This window comes from Podarcis filfolensis, assembly GCF_964270895.1.
Source record: "Podarcis filfolensis genome assembly, chromosome: 15".
Classification (NCBI taxonomy): Eukaryota; Metazoa; Chordata; class Lepidosauria; order Squamata; family Lacertidae; genus Podarcis; species Podarcis filfolensis.
In genome coordinates, this window is record NC_139618.1 from 39,244,170 (window position 1) to 39,271,460 (window position 27,291).

The following is a 27,291-nucleotide window of genomic DNA, read 5'->3' on the forward strand; positions in this document are numbered from 1 at the left end:
TCCAAGTGATGAAAGAAAAACAGAACAAGGGAAGGGTTGGAAAAAGGTCAGAATTACAATGCTCGGGGGTTTAAATTTGGAATTCCCGATTTTTCGATGGGAACCTTGCAACGACAATTAAAAAGAATAAGGAAGAAGTGGGGGTCTGAGTCATTTTGAACCTGTTTCCAGCCAATGCAAACAAATCGGCGGCATCACACGTTTAGTAATAATCTGGAAAAGGTCCAGAGGTGCTGGAGTGTATGGATGTGTGGGAAGGGAGGGGAGCCGGTGCAGAAAGGAGCGCGGGGGGGTGGGCGTTGAAATAGCACGCCTGTGTCTTTAATTCCCTTCCTGAAAGAAGGAAGTCTGCATAGCAATGACAGCCTCACTTGTTCGTGCCTTTAATATGTGATCTGTTTTCTCCAGTGGAGGGCACTCAGTGTATCGCAAACTAGAACATTAGCACCAACAAGCGCCTGAGCATCCTCGCTGTCTGAAAAGCCTTCTGAATGAGTGCAGGAGAGCAGCCTCTCTCTTCCAGCACAGCTAACCAAAAACACAAAAAGCCCAACAACAACAACAACAACAAAAAGAGGGAACACTGTCAACCCGACCGGCTAAATGGAGAAAACTAACCAGCTCAGCTTTGAGTAAAAGCGGGTGGCGGGTCTGGTGGAGGAGGAGGGGGGGCGGGTTGACTTCTTCTACAGCTCTGGAGGCCTGGTGGCATCGTCGCCCATCGCCGGGGACCTGCCAGAGGATGGATTGCTGTGGCTGGGGATGGCAGGGGGCAGCCGCCTGAAGAGGGCTGCTCGGAGCCGGGCAAAGCTTCCTGCCCTTCTTTCTCCTCGAGAAGTTGCTTTCCCTCCGTGGTCCGCCGTCGCTCCGGCACTGAAGCTTCCCCATCGATGCTCCTGCTGATGTGCTCCATGGCTCTGAGAGGTTAACAAACCTGCCCACCCCCCCAACACCCGTTCCATTCCTCTTCCTGCCCCATCACTCATACCCCATCCTCCAGTCCTGTATCCCCCTCCCCAACCCCCCATCATCCCCATCCCCTAACCCTCCCCCATCTCCCCTAAATTCTTTTTCGCCCCCCTCCCCCCTCTCTCGGGAACTTTGTGTAGGTTCCTGGCATTCACGCCGGATGGCGGTGAAGTAGGTGGCAGCTGGGCTTGTGTGTGACATGAACATTGTGATGGTTTAAAGGAGAGAGACCGACTTGGAAAGGGGGGGAGAAAAGGAAGAAGGGGGAAAACCATCTTCACCAACAAGAAGCAAAACAGCTGGAAAGAAAGGGAGACACAGTTGCCGATGACAAAAGGATGGGTAAGCGAACTTTTCACTATCTGTAGGACAGCTGCATAAAGAGATATAGATATATATAACGTGTTTGTGTCACGGCACCGCTCGTGCCTTATTTTGCCAGGTGACTCACTTGCTATTATATTTTTAGCTTCTGTGTTTTGTCCCTTCCTGCCCTGCTCCGTTTCTGTCCCTGCAGTGTCTCTTTTTGTGATTAATCTCTCGATGCATGTCCTTACTTAATTGATACACATACATCCTTTAGTTATACATACATCCTGGAGTGATTTTGCTCTCCCATCCACCCCCCCACCTCCTCCCCCGCTCCTGCCCCAGCTCTGCTTCTCTTTTGCTTCCCTGTCCATACATAAGTAGACAAATGCATGTTGCATCTCCATCAAGGGTTTGCCGGGTTTCATATTGAGCAAGCTTTTCTGGGGGACCTCTGAATTTTTAGCCCTTTTGCTGAATGCAGGAAGGCAAAGTGAGGAAGAGGTATTTTGCTGTAGACCTGCGTTCAGGAGGGCTGAGTTGGTATCTGAAGGGGGGGGGACACTCCTCCCAAAATATATGCTTAGATCTCCAGCAGTCATTTGATAGCTGCTTCTTCCCCACCCCCTCCAATTGTGACAGGTTACATTCCCCCCTCCATCTGTAAGCCAAAAACCATTTCTATTTGGCTGCTGTTCCTGTCTTAGGGGTAAAAAGAAAATAACAGAATTTAAATGAAAAAGCCTTGCCATGGAAGTGAAAGATTAGAAACAAGAGTCAAAAGATCTTGAGATTAGGAATACTTCCTTGCTCTAACACACACACACACACACCACTAACACACACACAGAATATCCCTTGATTTCAACCAGGGACATCAGAGAAAATAACTATATGTTCTCCCTCTCTGTCCTGTCCCTTTTCTCCCCTCTCTTTCCCACTCACCCCAATAATAATAATAATAAACTATTTATTATTGAGAAGACAATAGCTCTTTCTCAAAAATTCTCCTGATGAAAAAATGCAGTTGAATCATCAGAAAGATTACAACTCTGGAAAGAACCACTGGCTCAAAGATTATTGTAAGGTCTGAAAAAGTCTCTCTCTGCTCCCGACTTCACCACACACACTTTGTGAATATACATGCATGCAAGACCCTCATAGTTATTCAGAAAACATGGGCTATGTGGGCTGCATGCACACTGAAGCGTTACAGTAGAATAAGTTGCTGGCATGTGGAATGTAAAATACTAAAATTGGCTAGAATCTGATGCATATCTGACTCAGTTTTGCTCTGTTGCTGCTAGGAGTATGCCATTCACATCAAGCTAAATGAATATTATTCTGCAAACATCTGTCATATATACACATACACTAAAATAAACCCATGCCGCTGTGCATTAAAACATACCTGCAGGTGATAGTTATCACTATATAAGCAATGATATATGAAGATAGATATACAAGTGTGTTACGATTATTAGGAAGCCCTTTATTTATTAGGATGCTATCTCTGAGACTTCCTAATACACAAGATATGACACACCAGGCATGCACACCAATCTACCTTTCTGCAGGCTTGAATTATTTTTTAGCTCACATGAAAGAATCCTACCTTGCACTCTGTTGGAAGATCATTTCAACATATACATATATATATGCATAGTTTTGATGACTACTAGTTTGCTATGCTATAAAGATCAGTTATAAATTTGGGTTGCTAATTCTTAAGGGGTCGATGGGACCTGTACTAGCAAGTTGGTTTATTAAGAAACCTCCTGCTTCTTCAGGAACTATGAACAGCCCTAGAGTCAGTCATTTTTCCTTCCAAAAGCTATATCACAGTGACTTGACAAATATGTTTATTGTGAAAATCCCAGCATCCTAGGAATAAGGATGTTCTGGTGAGATGTAGCTTGCTGATGCACATGGGGATGAGTCAAAAACAAGTGGAAGTGGGGAGGGCTTAATTCCTCCTCAAAGGTCATAAATCAAACCAAGGTAACTGAATAGTGTGGTGGTATATATGAACTGGGAAGAGCAGGAGGAAGAAGCAACGGAAGAAGGGATAGAAGAGCAAGCATCTCCAGGCAAAACAAATAGGGAAAGAATTGGTAAGGAGGCTAGACTTGCTCTGTGTTATTAGAAGGTCCCACTGATGAATCCGGAGCCTCTGGTTTATTTGGTTTTACAATGTATGTTTCTCATCTTCTTAATATTGCAGGTTTCCATGTAATCAAGCAGCTGAGAGGCATGAGTGCAGTGTTGGTGCTCCTCCCTACAGTGCTGTTTGTGACGCTCACCGGGGCTCAGCGAGCTTGCCCCAAGAACTGCAGATGTGATGGCAAAATTGTGTACTGCGAATCTCATGCATTCAGAGACATCCCTCAGAACATTTCCGGAGGGTCTCAAGGCTTATCGTTGCGGTACAACAGCATCCAGAAGCTTAAGCCAAATCAGTTTGCAGGCCTTCACCAACTCATATGGCTATACCTTGACCATAATTACATCAGTTCCGTAGATGAGGATGCCTTCCAGGGCATCCGTCGGCTGAAGGAATTAATTCTGAGCTCCAACAAAATTACCCACCTGCAAAACAAAACATTTCACCCAGTCCCCAACCTCCGCAATCTGGACCTGTCATACAACAAGCTGCAGGCACTGCAGTCTGAGCAGTTTAAAGGTCTCCGCAAGCTCTTGATCTTGCACTTACGTTCAAACTCATTGAAAACCGTTCCAATTCGAGTTTTCCAAGATTGTCGCAATCTCGATTTTCTGGATTTGGGCTACAATCGCCTACGGAGTTTATCCCGCAATGCTTTTGCTGGCCTCTTGAAGCTAACGGAGCTCCACTTGGAGCACAACCAGTTTTCTAAGATCAACTTTGCTCACTTTCCACGTCTCTTCAACCTCCGCTCAATCTACTTGCAATGGAATAGGATCAGATCCATCAGCCAAGGTTTAACGTGGACTTGGAGTTCCTTACACAACTTGGATTTATCAGGGAATGACATTGCAGGGATTGAACCTGGGACGTTCCAGTGCCTGCCCAACTTGCAGAAACTCAACCTGGATTCCAACAAACTCACCAACATCTCTCAGGAGACTGTCAATGCCTGGATTTCTTTAATATCCATCACTCTCTCTGGAAATATGTGGGAATGTACTCGGAGCATTTGCCCTCTATTTAATTGGCTTAAAAGCTTCAAAGGAAACAAGGAAAGTACCATGATTTGTGCAGGCCCAAAGCATATCCAGGGTGAGAAAGTGAGTGATGCTGTAGAAACCTACAACATTTGTGCTGAAATTCCAGTCGTGGTGACTGAAAAGCCCTACCAGGCCCCTAAAACCCAGCAGAGGCCCATCTTTGTTCCAAAGCCTACTCTTCCCAAACTGGAAGACTATCAGCCAACCTCTTTTACAGCAAATCCTTCTCCAGATTTCCCAACATCTGGACCAGAGCCAGAGTATGAGCATGTTTCCTTTCACAAGATTATTGCTGGAAGTGTGGCCCTCTTTCTATCGGTGGCTATGATTTTGTTGGTCATCTACGTCTCATGGAAGCGCTACCCAGCCAGCATGAAACAGCTCCAGCAACACTCTCTTATGAAGAGGCGCCGGAAAAAAGCTCGAGAGTCTGAAAGGCAAATGAACTCCCCTTTACAGGAGTATTATGTGGACTACAAGCCGACAAATTCCGAGACCATGGATGTATCGGTTAATGGATCTGGACCCTGCACGTATACCATTTCTGGCTCCAGGGAATGTGAGGTATGAACCATGATCCTCCTAAATCCATTTCTGCTGCTGGGAAGGAGAGGTAAATGTTCGAAGCTCTTGAGGTGTCTCTGATCACTAGAAAGATTAATGAGCCTTTTTGCTTTTGGGTTTGCCCAGTGTGAAAGGTTATTTAATTAAATTACAGCAATCAGGAAAGTGACTGTGGTTATTTTCAATAGTTCAGTCCCGAAAGGGGCTTGTTCAAGTCTGAGATGAGGTTGGAATAAACAGCAATGATGAAGGCATTTAGGTCTGTCTTTTAGCCTCTAGCCATTTTATGCTGGTTCAAAGTTGTTGGCCTCAAGGGCATTACTTCTGCCACACCCTTGATGTCAAGGGGGGAGGTGAATAAGGCTGTATTTTATTAGACTCTAACTGGGGATGAGAAACCGAGTACTTAAACATCCTGGTTTTGCCTAGGGCAGTGGTGGGGGGGGGCATCAGTGCAAAATTCCATGGCTTTTCTGACCTATTTCAAATGAATTATCAAGCAGAGGACTTTATGAACTTTCCTCCCAGTATTTTTGTCCTAGTTCCTCAATGCATTTAGGAATGTGCTTTAAAATCTCCTCAGAATGCAAGGAAGGAAAATGTTGTGTTAAGTCCTTTTTAAAGTGCCTTGATAAATAAAGGATTTAAATGTGGTCCTAATGTTAAAAAATCAAAACTCAAATAAGCATTTTTATTTTTTTATTTTTGCTGAAATTAAGAACTTGAGAAGAAAACAAATAAAGCTTCTATTGGCAGGCACTGCTTAATGCCTCATGTGTCACTTTTAGATCTGCAGGAACCATTCAACAACTCTGTTTCATTGGAGTCCATTTGTATCAGGTGGATGTTCTGGTTTATGTTTATACAGTATATTTTGGCAGGAATATTTGTTGCTGCCTTAGAGGCAGGCAGCCCACAGGAACTTGGGGCCCACAGCTTCATAGGGGGCTTGTGGGGGTGGGATGAAGAGTATTAATTATTATTATCTTGGTGCACCTTGGCACCATGGCACTTGAATGCTGAGAACAGTTCCTTCCCTCTCTGTTGATTGACAGTAATCTGACTGTGTCATGCAATAACCTTTACCCAAATCTGTCAGACCAATGTCCACTTTTGTGTGCAGAAAGTTGGGTGTAACCTAAGATGGGCACACTCTGTGATGGATTTCTGTGACTATGCTGCAACATTGACACTTTGGGCTTCTTATGCCAGCATCCTTAGCTAATACGTGCACTCTGGTGAAATGACAACTGGGATCACAACTGTAGTAATTGACTTTCTTCATTGTAGTTGGCATTCTATTTGGATGGAATTCATATATCCATATATATATATATGGAGATATATATATATATATATATATATATATATATATATATATATATGAATGAATATATATATTCACAATTTTAACAGGGTATAGTGACCCTACCATGGAATGGAGTGAAAGTACAGATGGATATCCAAATATTTAATAATTTTAAGTATTTTTTCTGCCTGTTTGACAAATGTTCTTCTCTATCAGGTTTTATGTCAATCTATCCCCCCCCCAAAAAAAAACTCAGAGAGAGGAACAAGCCTATAAGTCCTGCTCAAAGCCCACTGAACTCAATGAATTACTCAATATGAGTTTATTGGGGCTTAGGTAATGCTCATAGTGTATATCAGATGCCATGCTTGACAGATCACTGTAGACTGAACTTGTTCAGTGTCAACAGAGTAAGAGAAGGGGGTCTTCCTCAGGGACATAGAATGAGTCTAGGATATTTTTCTTCCATGTAGAAATGAAACAAGATGATACAACATTGAAGCTTGTAGGAATCAAAGGCCAATCCCACTGTCTCATAAACAAATCAAAGGATATGTGTTGCCTTGTAAATGTTGTTTTAGGCTTCTGCTGCAAATAAGTGCTTTGCTAAAAGTACCAAAGTAACATTTAAGCTAAGACTAAAGACCATTTGCTCTTTCCCATAGCAGTAATAATAATTTTCAAAAGGCAAATACAGGATGGTCTTTGGTAGCAAGTGCTAAAACCTTATCATGGGTCCTGGAGGCAGTAATGAGAGCAGGCTGGCAGGCAAATTGCAGTTGGACAGTTGTATCCCCAAAAGCAATGAGCAGATCAAGGGCATTTCTTTCAAACATGTGTAATTAGGTGCCTGTGCTTTCCTTCAATGCGCTGATGTAATTTTGAAGAAAGGAGAAATGCAACTGTAAACTGACTTTTACAGCAACTACTTACGTATGGCATTTGAGGGCTAGAAAATTCTCTTCTGTCATATGTAGAGTAAATGAGTGTAAAAAAGGGACGCGGGTGGCGCTGTGGTCTAAACCACTGAGCCTCTTGGGCTTGCTGATCAGAAGGTTGGTGGTTCGAATCCCCGTGATGGGGTGAGCTCCTGTTGCTCTGTCCCAGCTCCTGCCAACCTAGCAGTTCGAAAGCACACCAGTGCGAGTAGATAAATAGGTACCGTTGCAGTGGGAAGGTAAATGGCATTTCCATGTGCTCTGGTTTCTGTCATGGTGTTCCATTGCACCAGAAGTGGTTTAATCATGCTGGCCACATGACCCAGAAAACTGTCTGTGGACAAACGCTGGCTCCCTCAGCCTGAAAGCAAGATGAGCACCACAACCCCATAGTCGCTTTTGACTGGACTTAACTGTCCAGCGGAACTTTACCTTTACCTAAATGACTGCAAGTTTGATAGGATTTGCAGTCAGTGGCATATCTGGTTGCAGACCAGGCTCCATGCTTCAGTGGCTAGTACCCTCTGTTACACCCCTCCTACCAAGGTGGGTCTCTGATTATTAAGGCAGGCTGCCATTTACATTTTCCACAAATCCCATTTTTCACAATCCCTGAAACTACATCATGGATATTGCAAGAAAATAAACTGCCACTATGTAAGCTAGGGGCCCAGGCACTATACCTATAAGATTATATTACCTCTTATACATCCAGCCAATCACTGTTCTCTTCAGGAAAAGGAGTCCTGCAGATACCATCTATCTCATCAGGAAGTCTCCATACAAAGTAGGAACTTGGCCTTTAGTGTGATGGCACCTAGCCTTTGGAATCACCTCCCATTATATACCAGCCTGGTATTGTCTCCATTACTTTTTCAGCACCTGTTGAAGACCTTTCTTTCCCCAAAAGCCTTTTAAGTGGGTATTTTAATCCCAGTCTGTATCTGTGTGGGACATGAAATTTTATAACTGTTGAATCGCTTTGGGATATTTTGTGGGATGTGATTCAGAAATGAAACGAACAAACAAATAATAAATAGGGCATGACAAAGACTTAGGGAATGAGAGAAAAGCGAATGTGCTCTTACTTCCTCATGGCCCTTGAGTATTTGCATTTGACAGAGACAAGATATCCCAGATATAAATAGCTTCATTAAGCTGATTTGCAACTGAAAAGGCTCTATCACAAAAGATAATGAAATGCTCTTATTGTATCGAGCCAGAATAAGTAATCTGGCCAGGAATTTCACTTTGTCTGTCAATATTGTCCTTCTAAAGCCATAAATCCTGTCCACCTTTATGGGTCTTAAAGCCACAATGTATGCAGTGCATAGCTTGTGACCCACTAAGCCAAACCCAGCTTACTTGCCAGATATTATTATTTATAGAGAGATGTAGCTGTAAAGATTCAGTGCTATATCAGCAGTGCATGAGATATGACTTGGTGAGTCCTACCGGATACCCAAAAACCGTCACCTTTTAACTGCCCTGACCTGACAGTAGAAGGCAGTTAAATGTTAGTCCCCATTGGCTCATCCTAAGAACCCTTGAGGATTCCTATCAAACCATGAACAAGCTTTAAAAAGAATGCTTGAATATATGCCTTCCCTGTACATTCCCTACATCAAGTAGGGGAAAACCTCACCTGGAAATGGGACGGTCAAGCTTTGACACAGATGATGCTCAAGGTATCAACCATCCTGCCATTGGGGAGCTTGTAGTTTTAAATATGAAGTGCCATGATTTCCTAAGAGGAAATTATGTTCTGTGTATAACTTCCAGCTAAGGAGAGAGCAAAGGGACGCGGGTGGCACTGTGGGTTAAACCACAGAGCCTAGGACTTGCCGATCAGAAGGTTGGCGTTTCGAATCCCCGCGACGGGTTGAGCTCCCATTGCTCGGTCCCTGCTCCTGCCAACCTAGCAGTTCGAAAGCACATCAAATTGCAAATAGGGAAGGTAAACAGCGTTTCCGTGCGCTGCTCTGGTTCACCAGAAGCGGCTTAGTCATGCTGGCCACATGACCTGGAAGCTGTACGCCAGCTTCCTCGGCCAGTAAAGCGAGATGAGAGCTGTAACCCCAGAGTCATCCATGACTGGACCTAATGGTCAGGGGTCCCTTTACCTTTAAGGAGAGAGTGAGGATGTAAGTCCTCCACACTTTTCTGCTACCCGCTCAAGAGAGGTAAGGCTCAGAGAAAAGTGAGGTTTATGTGAAGCAAAGGGGGGTTATAAGCCCCATTTCAAGTCAGGCTAAGGTAAAAAAGAAATGGACCCAAATTAAAATGGAGCCAGAATTTTTGAGTGGACAAAGTTCATACTTAGAGCTCCCCATGCTTCCAGTGTGTTGTTACCAGTAACAGTTCACAAGCCACGTGCAGGCCACGGATGAATCATAATTATTGAAAGGTGAACATTTACTAACAATAATGGCCAATGCAAAGTTCTCTGATGTGCTAGAAAATGCAATTGAGATTTGGCAATTTTCAATAGGAGTTCTAGAACTTATACCAGGGATCTAATTTGGCTAGTAAAATAAATGTGCTCAAAATAAATAGAATTTGTGGCTAAACTGTTGTATGCAGAAGGATTGTGGTTTAGAGTGATAAGTTTGCTGAGATATAAATCACTTGGTCCACCTGAGGTGTATTAAGCACAGAGGTGCCCTGATGAAGGAGGGGAGAAGTAATACTGCAACCTCCTGTACTAGTACTGAGCGCAGAATTATAGCCCCAAGGCATAATTCCTTAATGTAAACTGTAGGTATCCCAGACTGTATCATGCAAACCTGCTTTGACCAAAATCCCCTTCCTGCCTGGCTTCTCACATGGACAGGAAAAAGGCATTGATCTCTACCACAAGCTGAAATGGTGGCGCCTTCTGAAATCTGATATGAGTTTTCCTGTTTTGTGCATTTGGGTGAAGGGGAGTCCCAGGGCAGCTGGGAGAGAGGTTGCCTGGGCTGGGTGTATGTGCAGCTGATCCATCCAGGATTCACCACAGCACCAGGATGCTGCAGTTGTTTATACATGCATAATTTGCTCAGAAATTGGAACTACTGAAAAAAGGGAAGTTTACGTATCCCCAAACTCAAAAGTTTATATGTTCCTGGACCCCAAAATAAACATTGGGATTATTTATTAAATTTGTTCGCATGATAAAATCACAATGTAAAAACACAATTGCAATAAAAATGGATGTTCAAAGGTATTCTGCTTCCAAAATACTCATAAATGCATGATAGTCATGAATGCATAAATACTCATAAATGCATATTCTACACACACAAACACACATTTAGTTGTATTTATTGATTTGGGGTTTCTTTTTCCCTCAGGCTTTCCTAAATGCAATACATAAATTCAAAGATTTCTGTGCTCAAAATATTGCAGTTTTTGATGTCTCCTCTAATAACTTTAGTGGTTGACCAGGAGGAAATGCACAAGCAGTGATACTGATGTAGAATAAAATGTCCCTACTTTCAGCTGAGGAAAGTTGGAGGGTGTGTAATAATTCAGAATCAGAAAGCATTGTATATGCACCAAGCTTTTCTTATAAAGAGATGAAGTAAGTAAAGCATATGCTTCTATATTTGCAATTCCTTAGTCTTACTAATACATATCATCTCATGTATTCTGTGCAGGAAGAGTGGTATATTTTCAGCTCATGTGAGTAATAAATCACCACCCATTCCCTTCTCACTGCTAAATATGAGGCCTGGCTGTTATTTGTATCTCTTCTATTACAGCTAGACAATTAGGGTTGCATGAAAGCAACTTCTTATTCTTTGGTGATCACTCGTAGCCAAGTAAGATTGTCTTCCATGAACATGGTCTTAATAGTGAGTCCATAAGTGACGGTGGAGGCCAATTCTGGAACCACATTTCCCGGGACAGAGGTTTCCGGGCAGAAGTTGATCACAGTGAGGGTTTGCCAAACGTGCCTTCCTCTTAGCACATTTCTCCCTTTCGTCCTGGTTTCAAGTGTCTTCAAAGTCCATGACACCTTTGGTAAAGGCTTTTCTTCAAATGGAGGGCCTGCAGACCAGTATTACCCAATAGTTGGTGTTTAAACTACATTTTTTAATATTTGCCTTGAGGGAGTCTTTAAACCTTTTTGTTGACCTCCAGCATTACGCCTTCCATTTTTAAGTTCAGAATAGAGTAGTTGCTTTGGAAGACGATAATCAGGCATCCGAACAACATGACCAGTCCAACGAAGTTGATGTTGAAGAATCTTTGCTTCGACACTTATGATCTTTGCTTCCTCCAGTACACTGACATTAGTTTGCCTGTCTTCCCAAGTGATGTGTAAAAAATTTCAGATCATAGGAACATGCAAGCCCATTCACCATGACAAGGTGATGATCCAGCAAGTGAGATGAAAGCAACTACTATAATGAAAGTAAGACATTGCTCAAATGCAGTGCTTTGCTTGAATTTAATATTGTTTGTCTCCATAGCTACCAAGTTCCAGTAATAAAAAGGTAGATCTACACCTTGTGGTACTAAAGACATATGGAATATAGCTCCTGTCTAGTAACTTAAGAATGAATCAAAGGGTGGATAATTGTAAGAACTGGACATGGGATATAGGTACATGATATATAGCTGGATGGATAGCTATACAAGCACACACAGTTTTAAATAAGCAAACATGCAAGGCAAACGTACCTCTTAAGTATGTTTGGAAGGAATAGTATGTTGTAAGAAGGAATCATGAGTTGGTTTTTACAAAGTGGAATCATATAGACAGGGCTGTCTTTAGCATATGTGCTGCTGGGGTGCAAAAATCTGCCCAGCACCCCCAAATTTAGTTAAGCCCCCAAATTACCATATTTTTCCATCTGACGCTCCCATGTATAAGGACCCCTCTATTTGGGGGTCTCAATTTTAAGAAAATGAGGGGAGATGGCCCAAAGTTGTTGAGCTTCTGCCCCCCCCAACAGCTGCAGGCAGGAAACACTCCCTAGAACATTTCCCGCGGACAGCGGCATCGGGGGAAGTTGTGCGCCCGTCTGCCCACCAGTTGGCGGGAGCGCAACTTCCCCCAATGGTGCTGCGTGTGGGAAACACAGCTTCTCCCCCCCACACACACACAGGTAGATAGTTAAGAGCTTAGGCGGCTTCAGCGGTGGGCGCCTGGTGCCCCCCAGGATTCAGGGCTTGGGTGCCCCGCATGGCCCAACATATAGATCAGGGTAATAAAAGAACTTTCCCTAATAAAGCACCTGCATTTTCATGAACAAGTTTTTCTGGTTGTTTCAACTGTGTGTATGTGTGCGTGTGTATGTACATGCATGCTATTGAGCTCATCTCCTGCTTACAGTCATCCCAGAAGTATCTGTCTGACCTCTGTAAAAACAGGATGCTGGACCAGATGGACCTGATTCAGCAGGGCTCTTATGCTCCTCCAAAGCCCCCCATATCTCTATTTTTTGGTTGTCTGAGGATTCCCCTTGTTTCTTGCAGAGCAAAGTAGTCAACATTCCTTGCAAAGTCAAGATATGTTAATTGCTGTTAACTGTGATCAATGATTTTTAAAAGGCTCGAGGAATTATTTTGATATGAAAAGCAAAGGTGAAGGACATTTGACTCAGCCCTTGAAATATATAGGAAGGCTCTCATAGGTGGACAAATCTCTAGGCATTGGTCATACTTTCTGTTCACATAGGTGAACTCTGGCGCTAGCCAGTTGTTCTTCCATCCAAGTCCTTATATCCAACACAGCAACTGTGATGTGTGTGTGTGTGTGTATTCAGTAGCATAATTGGAGCACCTGTTTTCATTGCTTTTGGTAAGGCTTGATGATAGTTGAGCTTTCCTAAGAAATTTGAACTCTTAAAAACATGGCCCAAGATCCCTTAGAAATAATTGTTCTCTATTGTTTCCAGTTGTGGAAGCACAAAATTGGAGGAGAGCGAAGAAAGGAGATGACACCAGTGTACAATCAGCACAAAAGAAAGAAGGGGGAAAAACCTGCTTTGCTTTTCTTGCAAAGTAATTGTGGGAAGATCAGTATTAGTTTCTGGGTTAACATGACACAGGCTGTCCTTCCCCGAAATAATGCAGTAGTCATAATCTCACTCACCCACACACTCAAATAACTGGGCACATATTGTTTTAAGATTTTTACATATTTAGTCTAACTTTTCTTTTATGCAGATTAGATGTCATAAGCATATATAACATTTATGGCTACCTACAATATAATTTTAAATCATAATTATTATTATTTTTAAAAAATAATTGATTTAGGCATTCTCATACGAAATTAGTACCTTGCAGCTTCATATAATCAAATCGTATGCATAGCACCCAGGTTCCCATTCTAATCAAAGTTTGAGATCCAGGTTTGAGATAAATTTGTAACCCCTGACATGTGCAGAATCTCTGTACAACCTCTGACGCAAGGAAAATACTCTGTTTCAGCACAGGTGAAACAATATCTGTTCATATTGCTGTATTCTGCTCCTGTTTTCTGAGTGGTAAAACATTTCAGGGGCACAGTGCTTACCTGACTTTGATTTCTTTTGGATTCTTATTGGTGTTTTGGAATATTTGCATTTGTTTGTTTGTTTGTCTGCAATGTGCATTTGGCGTGTAGGTGGGGGCACAGCTTAAACCTGTCAACAGCCAACTAAAGCCCACCACTCCTACGTCAGATACTAGGGATTCTTACAAAGCCCAAAATACAGCTCTCTGTGACTCTCTCTTTCTCAAAACTTCAGTTTTTGTATTTTACGACTTCCTTTTATGTGACAGGGAGGCAGGGTAAGCATGATTTTTTTTATTCTGACCATCACCACACCTTCTTGGGTCATCTTGCCTCTATTGAGATGTATCACCTGAATCTTCTTTGGTGATCACGTGTAGCCAAGTAAGATTGTCTCCCATGAAAATGGCCTTAAGAGTGAGTCTGTAAGTGACTATGTAGGCCAGTTCTGATCCACAGCTGAATACCACAGGCTATCAACATTCTTTTTTCTAAGAGATGGGCCAGGTATTGCCTCAAGGCAGTGGTGAGTAACCTCAGGCCCAGAGGCCAAATGTGGCTCTTAGGATTCTCCTCAGATAACACCTCTTCCTTAACCACTCTTCGCAAGTCACACACTTCACCAGCCCTATTTTGCACCCTCTGTGAGTATTTTTGCCCAGCTGGAATGTTTCCTTACTTGCTTGGATAGATGGATGACAGATAAAAAGGGTTGTTGAGTATGTGTAGAAACTAGCCTACTGCCAGCGGCGTAGCGTGGGTTGTCAGCACCCGGGGCAAGGCAAGTAATTTGCGCCCCCTAACCCTACAAATCTATGCCTATGAATGATGGTCCCTCTCTCTCTTTCTCATATTCCAATTGATTCCCATTTCCGCCGATCGATCCCCGAAGCTCTCACCCAGCGAAATTCGTGTGTAATTACGCTTCGCCATCCCTAATTCTGCCGCTTCCACCAGGAAATCATGACGGTGCGTTTCTCCTCTCCAAACTTTCCCCGGCCCTTTGCCGGCCGGCGCAGCCCTTTTGGCTACGAGCTCCCCTCCTTCTCTGCCCGCTTCCGACCCCACCTCCCCGTCCAGCCTCCCTACCTCCTGAAAAAAGGCGCCGGCGCCGAGCAGGACACCCCCGCGGCCATCGGAGAGAGGCGGGGCCGAGGGAGGCAAGCCAATGGGCGAGGCGGGGGTAGGTGGCCACGGGGGCGGGCGCTGCCGCAGTCCTCGGGTGGGCAAGGTAGGAGCAGGCGGAGGCTGGCCGGCCGCTCTGACAATAGGGGCGGGCCGAGGGCACGACGCGGCTGGGCCCTCTGGACTCGCGCCCCCCCCAGATGTTGCGCCCGGTGCGGCCGGCACCCCTGGCACCCCCCACGCTACGCCACTGTCCCAACGTACGTTACACAACAAAAAATGCAACATAACATATAACCGCAAGGGGGGAAAGGGCGGAAGCAGCGGCGTAGCGTGGGTTGTCAGCACCCGGGGCAAGGCAAGTAATTTGCGCCCCCTAACCCGGGGCAAGGCAAGTAATTTGCGCCCCCTAACCCTACAAATCTATGCCTATGAATGATGGTCCCTCTCTCTCTTTCTCATATTCCAATTGATTCCCATTTCCGCCGATTGATCCCCGAAGCTCTCACTCAGCGAAATTCGTGCGTAATTACGCTTCGCCATCCCTAATTCTGCCGCTTCCACCAGGAAATCATGACGGTGCGTTTCTCCTCTCCAAACTTTCCCCGGCCCTTTGCCGGCCGGCGCAGCCCTTTTGGCTACGAGCTCCCCTCCTTCTCTGCCCGCTTCCGACCCCACCTCCCCGTCCAGCCTCCCTACCTCCTGAAAAAAGGCGCCGGCGCCGAGCAGGACACCCCCGCGGCAATCGGAGAGAGGCGGGGCCGAGGGAGGCAAGCCAATGGGCGAGGCGGGGGTAGGTGGCCACGGGGGCGGGCGCTGCCGCAGTCCTCGGGTGGGCAAGGTAGGAGCAGGCGGAGGCTGGCCGGCCGCTCTGACAATAGGGGCGGGCCGAGGGCACGACGCGGCTGGGCCCTCTGGACTCGCGCCCCCCCCAGATGTTGCGCCCGGTGCGGCCGGCACCCCTGGCACCCCCCACGCTACGCCACTGCCTACTGCACAAATGTAACACCACTTTTTTTCCCTCTGGCCCTCCCCACCACTGACATGGGGCTCTCAGAAGCTTGCCCAGAAGGAAATGCAGTCCTCAGTCTGAAAAAGGTTCCCCAACCCAGCATCATGGCAGCCACATTAACAGCCCTGTTCACAGAAACCTGAAATAAAACCCATAAGAATACATTTCAAATATGAAGCTTGACACTGAATACAGACACCAGAGTTGAGCTTAGTTAACCCTGACTCAAATTAATAACACTTCAGGGCATCTGGTGGTGCCTTAAAGACTGTGACATGGCATGAAATATCTCTGGAAGAGAGAGGCAAGAGAGGGAGAATCCTTGGGGATGCACTTAGCTCTTCATGCCCTGAACTGTTTAGAAAATGAATGACTCTGCTGTGGAAATGAGTCCAGAACCTTCCATAAGCTTGACCTTTCCTGCAAATGTCTCATTGCTTTTCCTGAGAGGTAAAGAATGTGAGGTGGAACAACCTGCTCATTTTAACGGCAGAGCCTGTTTTTACTTTACGCTGCCACCTGCTGAAAAGAGGTAATGACTAGTTTTAAGCTGAGTTAGAAGGTATAAGGTTGAAGGAACAAAAATAATGGTTATGTGTTACATTGCATACTTTAGTCCCCTTTAGCTTGAAAAGTCAGAAATCTCTCAGCAACAGGCTCCATCTTTGCCATTCGCTTTGCCTGCTGCTCACCACCCCTGGAAAACAAAAACAACACACACACCCCACCTTAGAGAAGCTTCAAAAATCCTTTGGGATATGAATCTAGATATCAAGGTTGGCATCAAGGATTGACACGGCCAGGCACCTGCTGAGGACCCACACCCCAGCAGGGGTCCACTGACCACAGCCTCCTTTTTCCACCTCTTCACCACTGTGAGCTGCTTGTTCACCTGTCTCACACTCCAGGCAATAGTGGAGATTAGAAGGTAGAGCAGGAGATACCACCTCCTCATGGTTCACTGGCTCTCTGCCAGATAAGCAATTCAGGAGACAGCAGAGAAAAAGAAGAGGAGCATCAGCAATAGCTGGTCATAGTTGTGGTGAGGAGGTAGACTCACGGAAGGAGGGGAGTCATGAAGCAGGCCTTACCTAAGGCCCCTCCAAAACATGGAGCTGGCCCTTCCAGAGTTTGTAACTGGGATTTCCACTCACTTCCAAATGAAAAATGAAATGATCCTCCTGGGGTTCATTTGAGGGAGGAAGTAAAATATTCCTCTGCCTTTTCTTATTCTCTTCATGCCAGACCTGGCAGGGAGCAAGATGGCTTGAGAAGGAAGAGCAATGTTCTGCTCCAAGTGGGACTCAGTCACTCACATGGGGTTCTACTCAGACAGCAAACAAACACCCAGATGGTTTTGTTCTTCCTTCCCAGTGGGATACCTGGGGAGGCCCAATATATTGTTTTCACACCATTCACACTCCAGGACCCTCATTTTTATGCCAGCAGTACGAGAGAGGAGAACACAGAGTCTGCTCACCAGTGGGGTGCCAATGAGTGCTCATTGTTCCACTGTTGTGGCAGAAGGGCTTAGGGTGTGGAGCTCTACCGCCATGTTGTGAGTTTCAGCCGTAGTGACAATTCAATCCCTTCCCCTCAAAGCTTCCTGAGCTTTCCTAAAGAAATTTTTGGGAAACGCTTTCCTCTTCCTCCCCGAGAGCTACCTTTCAGCTCATAATACAAGCCTGGTTGAGGGGTCTCCACCAGCCCTTTCTACCAATTACTCCTTTCCCAAAACTTCAACATGCAATGGAGGAGGCTGGAGACTTGAAGCGCTTGAGACAGTAGTGACAGAGGCCAGCAGGGACAGCTGGCGCTAGAGGAAAAAGCCTCCTCTATAGGACCTGGTTGTTTTCCACACTTTAATATCTCAAACAAATCTACCAGGATGTCATACAGAAACACTGAGAATGTTGTCATAAAGTGAAGAGTCATTTGTTTTCTTAACACACATACCAAAACAAGCAGGGCCCATCCACACTTATCTTTTGACCCATGTTTTCTAGGCACAGGCCGGTGTTCTGAAGCTCTGTGTCTGAGTGTTGTGTGCGTGTGTGTGTGCATGTGTGTGTGTCCCACCACTTTCCCCAAGAAACCTGCTCTTCAGCACCAAATTGGAACAAATGGCCATTCAGGTTTTCTGTGGATTCAGCAGTAAAGAGTGGATTTTCACAGGGAAAGCACTGGGGCAAAAAGGGGAGGGAGAGTTCAGATATGAAGCTTACTAAGCCAAACCTTGACTTGCAGTAAAGGACCATGGAGGACCAAAGAGACTGTGAGCTGCTCTCAGGGTTGGCTTAATGTCATGTGGGGACCAGGTCATGATCGAATGATGGAAAAGAGTCCTCAACTATATTCTCTAGGTCAGCACACTAGCTTAGGGACTCCAGAGCAGACCACATGGCGAACATTTCTAGCTACTTTTTGCCCCTCAGAATTTGCCGCCTGAGGCAGCTGCCTCATTCTGCCTCATGGAAGGGCTGGCCTTGATTGAGGATCTGTTCTGGATCTTCCACCCAATAAATGATTCTCCTCCCCAGAAGAAGGAAAAACAAGTTCTTCACATACTTCTTCATGCATTGCTTAGTTAAACTATGGAACTCACTTGGGTGGCTTTAAAGGAGGGTTAGATAAACTCATGGATGAGAGGGTATTGATGGCTACTTGCCACCATGGCTATGCTCTGCCTTCACAGCTGGAGGCAACAATGCTTCTGAATACCAGTTGCTGGAAACCACAGAGGGGGAGAGGGATCCTGTTTTTAAATCCTGCTTGCTGGTCTCTCACAGGGATCTGGTCAGCCATGGTGAGAACAGGATGTTGGACCATTGGCCTGACCCAGCAGGCTCTTTTTATGCTGTTATGAATTTATTTAGCAGGGATCCCCAAACAAAGGCCCACGGTCCGGATTAGGCCCGAGGGACTCATTTCTCCGGCCCACGGCGACCCCCGCCGCCCGCTCTTACTGGTGCTGCGCTGTGCAGCTGTCCACTTCCGGGTCAGAGGAGCACTGGAAATAGCTTGTGCACATGCGCAAGAGTTATTTGCGCATGCACAAGCATTATTTCTGGTGCACATCCGGGTCAGAGGAGGCACGTGCACATGCGTACAAGCTATTTCCGGTGCTCCTCTGACCTGGAAGTGCACCGGAAATATCATGTGCACACTCGTATGGGCACGTGCTCCCCCGCCCTCCGGCCTGCCGCACGATCGGAGCTGGAGACACCAGCCCGAGGCACAGTAAGTTTGCTGACCCCTGTTCTTTAGTTTATTGTTCCAGAATACTAGCTGAAAAGTGATTATGTTGTATGGTAGCACACTAAGAAATAAATAAATAAAAGTCCTTAATGTTGCCACTATAAATGGTAAATGTGGAAAGGCCTATGCATCTTATAACCTGTTTGTTTGTTTGTTTGTTTGTTTGTTTGCTTGCTTGCTTGCTTTAAAAATTGTGTTTCTATGACTGGCTTCTTCCATGTCTCTTGGCTCCATGGAATCCTCCAGGATTCAGTTCAGGAGTTCATGGCCACTGGAAGGTTGTTTTCATTAGCATTTCTATGGCAAATAAAGCAAATGCCAGGGTAAGCACATTGGTTCATTTTGACAATCTCCTATTTTATACACACCACGGTCAATTGTTTCTCTTTCACACACAGAAAACAGTATTTTTTCCCCTATCCCAACCCATTCTTTTGGCTGAATATTCTTTTCAAGTATGAGTGCTTTAAAGCAGCATTTCAAAACAAATCTCGCCCACCTTCTTTCTCCCGAAGGAAAGAAACATCATTAGTTCATAGGCAGGTGTATCACAGAACCAGCAAATGGATTGCAAAAAAGAAAAAAAGAAAAGAAATGAATGTGTTTGGTTCTAGAAAGCGAATGTTTAAATTAGTTTGAATTGAAAACATTTGTCAGATTTGCAGCTTCAGCCTGCTAAATTTGGTATGAAATTACTTTCATTTTGAATCTAAGGTTGACATTTCAGTAATTCTACTTTCTCTTTGAAGCTTGAAAATGTTTTCTTCAGACTTCTGATATCTGAGATTTTGAAAGCAATGAAATTTTATTTTGAATAGCAGAAACTTTGAATTCAGACTTTGTTTCTGTGACGAGAGAGAAACACAGACACTCCATTCTTCAGAATTTGATAGACCTCAGCTCAGTGGTGGAACATCTGCCTTGCAGCCTGGCATGCAGAATGTCCCAGATTCAATCCCCAACAGCTCTAGGTTAGGACTGGGAATGACCCCCTCCTGCAAAGTTGCTTTCTATTATGTTTTACACTTACTTTTGCTTTTTTTGAACTCAGTTTTGTGTTTGAAAATTCAGAATATGGATTGCCTTTAAGAACACTGAGAAAGCTTTGCAGTTTGCAGGTTGACATTCTTTGAAGCTGATGCCATTTGCTGCTACAGTTGTACCAGGCAGGAAGATCTCAGAGACAAAAAAATATTAAACATAACAGAGGTTAGTTATAGGATTAGCTCATCCAAATCATAAATACTAAGGGTGTGCATCGAGTCTGCATTTTGTGCTGGGGGACGGGGTTTGAAGATGTTAATTGGGATGATTCAAGGGTCTCCTTCCCTTGCCCCCAAATCAAAGCTTAATGTAAACAACTCCTCCCCAATTTGGATTACCCCCCCCATCTCCTATCATTGTGTTGCTCCGTTCCTTTGCTTTTATGTACCATATGTTTTAAAATACAGTATCTCTGAGTTTCTGTAGATCTGCAGATCATTGCAAGGTGAAGCTGTCCTAAACATTGTCTGCAAAGCACTGAAGAGCTCTGGATTGGAGTTTGTGTGCTATTATTGTTGTCAGGGTTTTTTTTAATATAAAAAAAGAACAGTGATTGTGGCTTTTTAAACAAACAAAGAAACAAATAAAGGTAAAATCCTCATTTATTTATTTTTCAAATCTCAGCATTCTTCAGAACTCCACAGGAAGCATTCTAGACAACACCACATTGTAAGACCTATTAGATACTTTTAAAGGCCTATCAGGAGGAGAAAAACAAAGGCAATTGTGAAACCTCAAGGTTCTTGTTTGTTTGTTTGTTTGTTTGTTTGTTTGTTTTTAAACACATAAGGCATTCAATCACCCCTAATTATTCTGAGGTAAGAAAGAGAGAAAAATGCTTCCAACCCCAGTTGTGGATGACAGAGTAAAGTGAATTACTTTCCCCCAAAAAAGCACTGGAACTATTTATCTGCAATTTGGCAGACTTCATTCACTCCATAGAGACTATGCATGTGCCTATACATTTCATCCATTTTGGCCCAAACAGGGGAAATGTTGCATTTTAAATTTTCCCTTTACAGTGAACAGGGAAATACAGAAGTTCATTTATACTGAACGAACCAAGAGCCATATTACAGTCTAAAGTGACAAGAGCACAGAGCAACTCAGAAACAGATCAGATTATTAAAAATAATAATAATGCATAGATAGAAATACAAAGCAGAAATCGGGGCCTGTGCAGACTCCTAGTAAATAGTTAAAGTATGTGTACACCAACTTCTGCACAAGCATGTCAAAAAGTGTGCCATTGAGAGTTAGTCTGCATTATAATACTATGAGGGGTCAGTGAGGTTACAAAGAATCATGGAAGCAGACATCTCTGATGTAAGGTATTTGTGGCAGTCTGCCTGACTTTAGTGTTATCAATGCACAGATGTGCACTAGAGGGGAAAGAAGCAAATGAAAAGAAGGAATTGTGGCAAAGCACATATGCTCTAATTTCAGAATTGTGCTTAGAAATTTTCATTGTTGTACAAGAACTCAGAAGGAGAGGAATGCAAAGCAGAGCAAAGCATGAAACAAACATAGAGACAGAAGGGCAGAAATCCCCCCTTTGGTCACCCTCAACAACACTCTTGTAGGTGGTGTCCCAAATTAGGGATGTTTGAAGAATACAATTTTCACAGGTGCTTGAGTCATTGATCTATGCAAACCTGATTCACACCTCTCAGATTAAAGTTTGAATGGCAAGTTTCACATCCCAAATGTTCCAGCACCATATCTACACCTATACTTGATAATGGATATTTCTAGCAATAAAATGAAATAAAATAGAAACACGCATCATGGAAGAAAATACATTTAGGAATTTGTACTTTAAGAGATTAATTTAAAGCACAGATCAATATAAAAAACAGATTAATGCTAAAACAGGACATACAAGAGCTGTGGTGGGAAGTGTCTGCTGGGATTGATAGGGCAGAAAACAGGGAAATTGGTAAAGTCAGAGCCAATGATACAACCAACTAATGTTTTGTCCCTGTCCTTTTCCTGGATGAGTTCTGCAAAGGCATCACTGAGACTGAGGAGGAGAAGTCACCCTGGACTGACATTTAAGTAAGAAGGCAGCAAGTGGGAGCTGGTTGAAGGTAGAATGAGGTTGTCGGATGGACCCCATTTGCCCTAATGGACCAGCCTCTACTGACTATGACTGAACCAATATGAAAGTGATAGAAGCTGTAAATAGACTGTTTCACGGAATCATAAGTTGGAAGGGTCTAGTCCACCCCCCCACCCCTGCTTGATGCAAGAAATCCAGGACAGGAGCATTCTCAATAAATAGCTGTCCAGCCTCTGGCTCCCGTCTAGTGTGTAGCTAGTCACACACAACAAATAGCACCACCAATGCATATTTCCAACTCCATCATAAGATGCGCTCATCCAGTTCAGTGGGTTAGATGCACATCATGATTTGGATTCAGATGTACATCTCCATTGGCTATGCACAGGAAGCCTACTTCAGCTCATGGTTCAAGGCTACTGTCTACTTGGATTCGCCTAACCAGATATCGGAATGTATACGAGCACTGATCCCTTTAGTTCAATTACTGATGCCTTTCTCAGACTGTGCACAGAGGAATGGTGTTTTCTGCTTCTTTGCACCCAAACAAAGATAGCTGGGGGCAGTGATTACCAGCCAAGAGAAATTTTGGGTATGGAGGAAGTCACCTATAAGTGGTGTTCACTGCCTTGACTCTTGCATTTGTGGTATGATGCTGGGCAGATGTGAAACTCCACAGAACAAATTGATAGCATGGATTCAGATGCCTCCCCAGATATAGGTAAACTTCCAGGTCAACTGTCTTAAATTTATTTGGTTTCTCCCTCTCCCTCCCACATTTTCTGGGCAAATCAGTGACCCTTATAATCTTTTGTATAACTCCCAGTGATTAAGCCTGAAACAGAATTCACTTGAGACTCAGTTTTGAAAGCTAATGTAATTTGAAAGATGTCTCTGTCTAAGGCAGGGCTAGGAAACCTGTGGCTCCTTAGGTAGTTGGATGACCTGTTTGGATGGGCTGTCTGCAGAGACTTATGAAATCCAGTAAATTATTTCCAGTGAGGAGAACTGTTGATAGTGCTGAGGCCCTTGTCTCTCTATCGAGTGGTGAGGCTGAAGGGCAATGAGCACTATTGCTCCTGAAGACCCTCCTTGCTGAGACTGCAATGTGCCCTGGTACTCTACGGAGTTGCAAACAGTGGAACAAGATGGATGATAGTTGTCACATCACTGGCACAAGACCCACTGCAAGTAGTAACACAACTTAGAGTGCATAATTGTGCCTATGTGTGCTAGTGAGAGAGGCAAAAAGGGGCTATTTTGTTTCTGCCATTGCATCCTCACATAGTCATCCAGCAGAGCTATTTTGAGTAACATTACCTCCCCCCTCCCCGCCAATAAATGGAGAATTGGGGCATTTGGTTGTCTTTTGTGGCGCTTTTGCAAGGCACCTTGAAGATAAAATCACCTGACTGCCATTATCTTGATTCTAACATGGATGCTTTTCTTGGTTTGATCTATTAAGATAGGAGGACATTAAATAATGTCATCACCTGCCTGAAGTTTGAAGCGGCTTTGTCCATTTGACCAGCTCATTTTAATGCATGTGTGGATCATCACCCCTTTATCTTATTTTAAAAGAAAACAAAACAGCCAAGTAAAAATGTTGAGTCGCTGCAGATGCTACCTGCATTAAGCTGGAGCAAAGCCTAGTTGTGGTTTGCTAGGGTTGCCACTGGATTTTGTCTAATCCAAGCTTCTTTGGGTGGAACATCTGATAAATTCCAAGGAGAGCACTCAGAGTTTGTACCCAGCAGGGCTTTGGATTTCTTAGATTTCTTAGAGCAGAATGGTGTGTTTCCTGATCAGATAAGGCACCTGAGGAATTAAAAAAATGCTTCTCAATAAGACTAGGAAGGCTTCTCCAGAAGATTCCATAAATACCTGATGAACAGAAAAGTCTCCTGATTTGTGCCTTACATACATACTAGTGCCATCTGAGATCTGTTTTGAGCTATATGAACACACAGTTTTGTACCGTTTTGTCTTAGTTTGATATTGAGATTTTTTTAAAAAAGTTCTTTTTAAAATATCTACACTATATCCATATGTAACAGAGAATTGCCTGCAGCTCCTTAGGTGCCAACTTGTCCCAGTGGTTTTCTGCAGTGCAGCAAACCTACATGATTTTAATGTAAATTTCTTATCTTTCTTTCTCCCCCTTTCTCCTACATTATGATTTTTTTCCCCTTCCCAAAGCCTCTAAATCATATGTTAGGAGCCTTTGATTTCAAAAGCCTTGTCAATGTTACACATGAAATAAAATGGAGAAATGAAGGGAGTTCTTGTGTTCTCACAGTGGGAACACAAATTGCACAAATCAAACCAAGAAGCAAGTTGCTGGCAATTTAAAATTAGCAGCAATTTGCCTATGGAAACAAATTCTACACATGATTTCCTTTTCTTTCCTCTCTCCCTTTTACTTGTCAAATGTATCCACAGACCCAATGAGCAAGGGAGGAGGGGACCCCCCACCCGCTGCTGTCTAAAGAAAAGATTAACCCTTTGTTCTTAATTATTTGACCCAAGAATGGAATTGTTGTTAAAGTCTGGGAGAGCTAGATCAGCATTTTAATTTTTATTGATATTTTCATTTTATTACTTGTTACCCTAGGCACTAAAAACATTTTTTGGCTGGAGGGTTTTTGTTTTGTTTCAAAAAAAGGGGGGGGGCAAAAATTTCTGCTCTCATTCATGTTATGAGAAAAAGTTCTTTTAAACAAGCCAATGTAATCACTATATATGCATATGGGACGATTTCTAATTGTGAATAATAGGCAATGAGTGAAGGGATACTGGTTGTTTGCCAACATATAAGCACGTCTGTTTTCCTCATTAATAGTGCACTTGGTGGTAAAACAGTCAGGTTGGACAGTACCTAGAACTGGATCTGGCCCATATGTGTAATGGAAAGAGGCAGTGCCATGTCCCTGAGCTGACCATCAGGTCTTCTCTCGGTCCAACACGCAAGGGCATCCATGAATGGTATCATTAGATTGTTGGTCCATGACCCCATGGACCAGAGCATGCCAGGTACTCCTGTCTTCTACTGCCTCCCACAGTTTGGTCAAACTCATGTTCGTAGCTTAGACCTGGTGCTTCTCTGGATCTTTCCACACTCCTGTGAAGCTTCCTGGTAATGAAGCTGTCTGGCTGCCATGTGAGTGCTCCTCTGCCAGCTGTGGAGTTATTGCTAGGCCCAATGCCATTTCTGTTCCTGTGAGGCATGGGTAGGGGTTCAAGTGCTGTGTGTGGAGTCATGCAGTGCAGGCAGACAAGGTGTCTTTGGGGCTGGGTATCTTGGGCTGCTTGACCGTGACTGTAGGCTCTTTGGGGTTCCCTGTGGCCCTGGAGGTCTCAAACCACTACTCTTCCTTCTATGAGGTTCCTCTGGAGTCATGGTCAAAGACTGAACTCCAGTAGGGCCCAAACTGCTCTGGTGAAGACGCCAATTCAAATGTCCCACGATATTACCAATGTAGCATCACTCCGAGGCATTGTTGTTGTTGTTTAGTCGTTTAGTTGTGTCCGACTCTTCATGACCCCATGGACCAGAGCACGCCAGGCACTTCTGTCTTCCACTGCCTCCCGCAGTTTGGCCAAACTCATGCTGGTAGCTTTGAGAACACTGTCCAACCATCTCATCCTCTGTTGTCTCCTTCCCCTTGTGCCCTCAATCTTTCCCAGGGTCTTTTCCAGGGGGTCTTCTTTTCTCATGAGGTGGCCAAAGTATTATTTTTAAAAAATTATTGTTATCCTACTCTTCTGCCCCAAGGGTTTGTTCAAAACAATTTACATAATTAAAAGAGCAGTAAAGCAATTAAAATACAATTGATGTGCAATCACGTGACACTCCCCACCACCACCCAAAAAGTGCTGGAATTCCAGCATTTTGTCTCACCTCCACATTCTACTGTTATTTCTGCATTCCACTGACTCTTCTTACCACATGCAATAATCAGGAAGGAAGGCCAACTCTGGGTTTTGCCATTGGCTCGTTAACTAATGGCTGCTGTATGTGACATTATGAAACTCAATACGTGACTGGTGCTTGAATTTGCTTTCTTCCTTCTTCCCTCTCCATTCTCTCCCCCCCCCCCCTTGTATCATGTCTATTGAATTGTGATCCTGTGGGCAAGGAATCTCTTATCTTCTAGACTTACAATATTTGAGGTGCTTTATAAGATTATGTCACCACCACCATCTTCATAATGCAAATTTCTCCTAATGTGCACTCTTGCATGCAATTTTGTCTGTGACACACATTATTTGTAAAGTAGTTTATGCTAACAGATTGCATTTTTGTATACTGTTGTCACTGGTACAATGTTTTACTTTATTAACCACTCTTCACCCTAAGGTCCCAGGGCAGCTTATACCAATTAAAGCACAATGTTAAAAACAGTTCAAAACAACTCTTATATGCTTTGTTTTGCATGATTTTCCCTAATGGATTTTTGTAAGCACTACTTACGGTTAAATTTGAAGAAGTATTAATTTTGAAGGATGGTTGTATTTTGGTTCTCATATTGTTTGGAATGTCCAAATCAGGTGGGTTCACCTTTAAATGCAAACTGAACCAAATTTATTCCCCATTCCTTAGTATAGGAATCTGCAAACCTGAAGCCTTCACACAGGTTCTGGAGAAGCCACACCACAACAAAGAATGCCCAAATGCTTAAGTTATGTTCTTCAAAATATTACAGGAGTGCCATCATTTAAGCCAATTCCTCATGCAGTGTCTAAAGAGTCATACATAGGTCAGCAGGGTAGATCAGATGTGCTATTCCCACTAAAACCCAACAATGACACCTGTGTCCTGAGTTTCAGTCTTTTAACACTTTGCCAGTGCATTTGGATGAATCCCTGGGAAACTGTTCCCTCTGTGCTAGGGATGGAGAACCTGTAGCTCACCTGTTGGATTCCAGCTACTATCAGCCCCAGCCAGCATGGCCCCACACTACTGGTTTAAAGGGCACCTGTGCAGTGGATCAGACATCA

The 27,291-nt window shown here is 44.0% G+C and overlaps 1 protein-coding gene across 4 annotated transcripts in view; it reads left to right on the plus strand.

Moving 5' to 3' along the window:
* Positions 1 to 369: 369 nt before the first annotated feature.
* LRRTM4 (leucine rich repeat transmembrane neuronal 4) overlaps positions 370 to 27,291 on the plus strand; it is a 426,277-nt gene continuing 399,355 nt past the window's right edge. For 2 of the 4 annotated variants that reach the window (XR_014542099.1, XM_083588671.1), the window contains exons 1-2: positions 370 to 1,311; positions 3,503 to 5,098. Coding sequence is in view for 3 of the 4 variants with exons in the window: in XM_083588671.1 (XP_083444797.1) it covers positions 1,308 to 1,311; positions 3,503 to 5,055 (1,557 nt within the window). In the remaining variant the exon portion in view is untranslated. The remainder of the gene's footprint in view (positions 1,312 to 3,502; positions 5,099 to 27,291) is intronic. The other 2 variants (XM_083588669.1, XM_083588670.1) reach the window with 1 other exon arrangement.